The 501-nt window shown below is 45.5% G+C and overlaps 1 protein-coding gene across 1 annotated transcript in view; it reads left to right on the forward strand.

Annotated features, from left to right (window-relative positions):
- Positions 1–20: 20 nt before the first annotated feature.
- LOC107576671 (microfibrillar-associated protein 1-like) overlaps positions 21–501 on the forward strand; it is a gene marked incomplete at its 5' end in the record, with an annotated part of 689 nt that continues 208 nt past the window's right edge. Inside the window, 2 exons of the mRNA XM_016262813.1 lie at positions 21–241; positions 345–477. Coding sequence (XP_016118299.1) covers positions 21–241; positions 345–477 — 354 coding nt within the window. The remainder of the gene's footprint in view (positions 242–344; positions 478–501) is intronic.

Here is a 501-nt window from a genome sequence, read left to right on the forward strand (position 1 = left end):
TGTTTTGTTTTTATTTAACTTCAGGTGAAATTTCTATGGAGAAAGTGAAGGTGAAGCGATATGTGTCGGGTAAGCGTCCAGACTATGCCCCGATGGAGTCCTCCGATGAAGAGGAGGAGGATTTCCAGTTTGTGAAGAAGGGTAAAGAGGCTGAACCAGAGATGGAAATTGAAGTGGAGGAAAAATCTGATCCTCGTCTTCGACGTCTCCTGAATCGAGAGACCGAAGATGTTGAAGAAAGGTAAAGCCTATCGATCTGTGCAATACCATTTTTACAAATATAGTACTGTTGTACAAGGGATCTGGTGGTGTTAATGTGCAATGCGCTATTGTGTCTTTCACAGGCTTGCGAGACACAGGCAGATAGCAGAGCCAGAGCTGATTGCTCAAAGCAGTGAGGACTCAGATGAAGGAACGTGGCACCCTGAGCGAGAGGAGAGCAGCGAAGATGAAGAGGAGGAGGAAGTCGATGATGAAGTGGGTCACTTGAACAAAACATTT

Source organism: Sinocyclocheilus grahami, unplaced genomic scaffold (genome assembly GCF_001515645.1).
Source record: "Sinocyclocheilus grahami isolate Dianchi unplaced genomic scaffold, SAMN03320097.WGS_v1.1 scaffold4133.1, whole genome shotgun sequence".
Taxonomy (NCBI): Eukaryota; Metazoa; Chordata; class Actinopteri; order Cypriniformes; family Cyprinidae; genus Sinocyclocheilus; species Sinocyclocheilus grahami.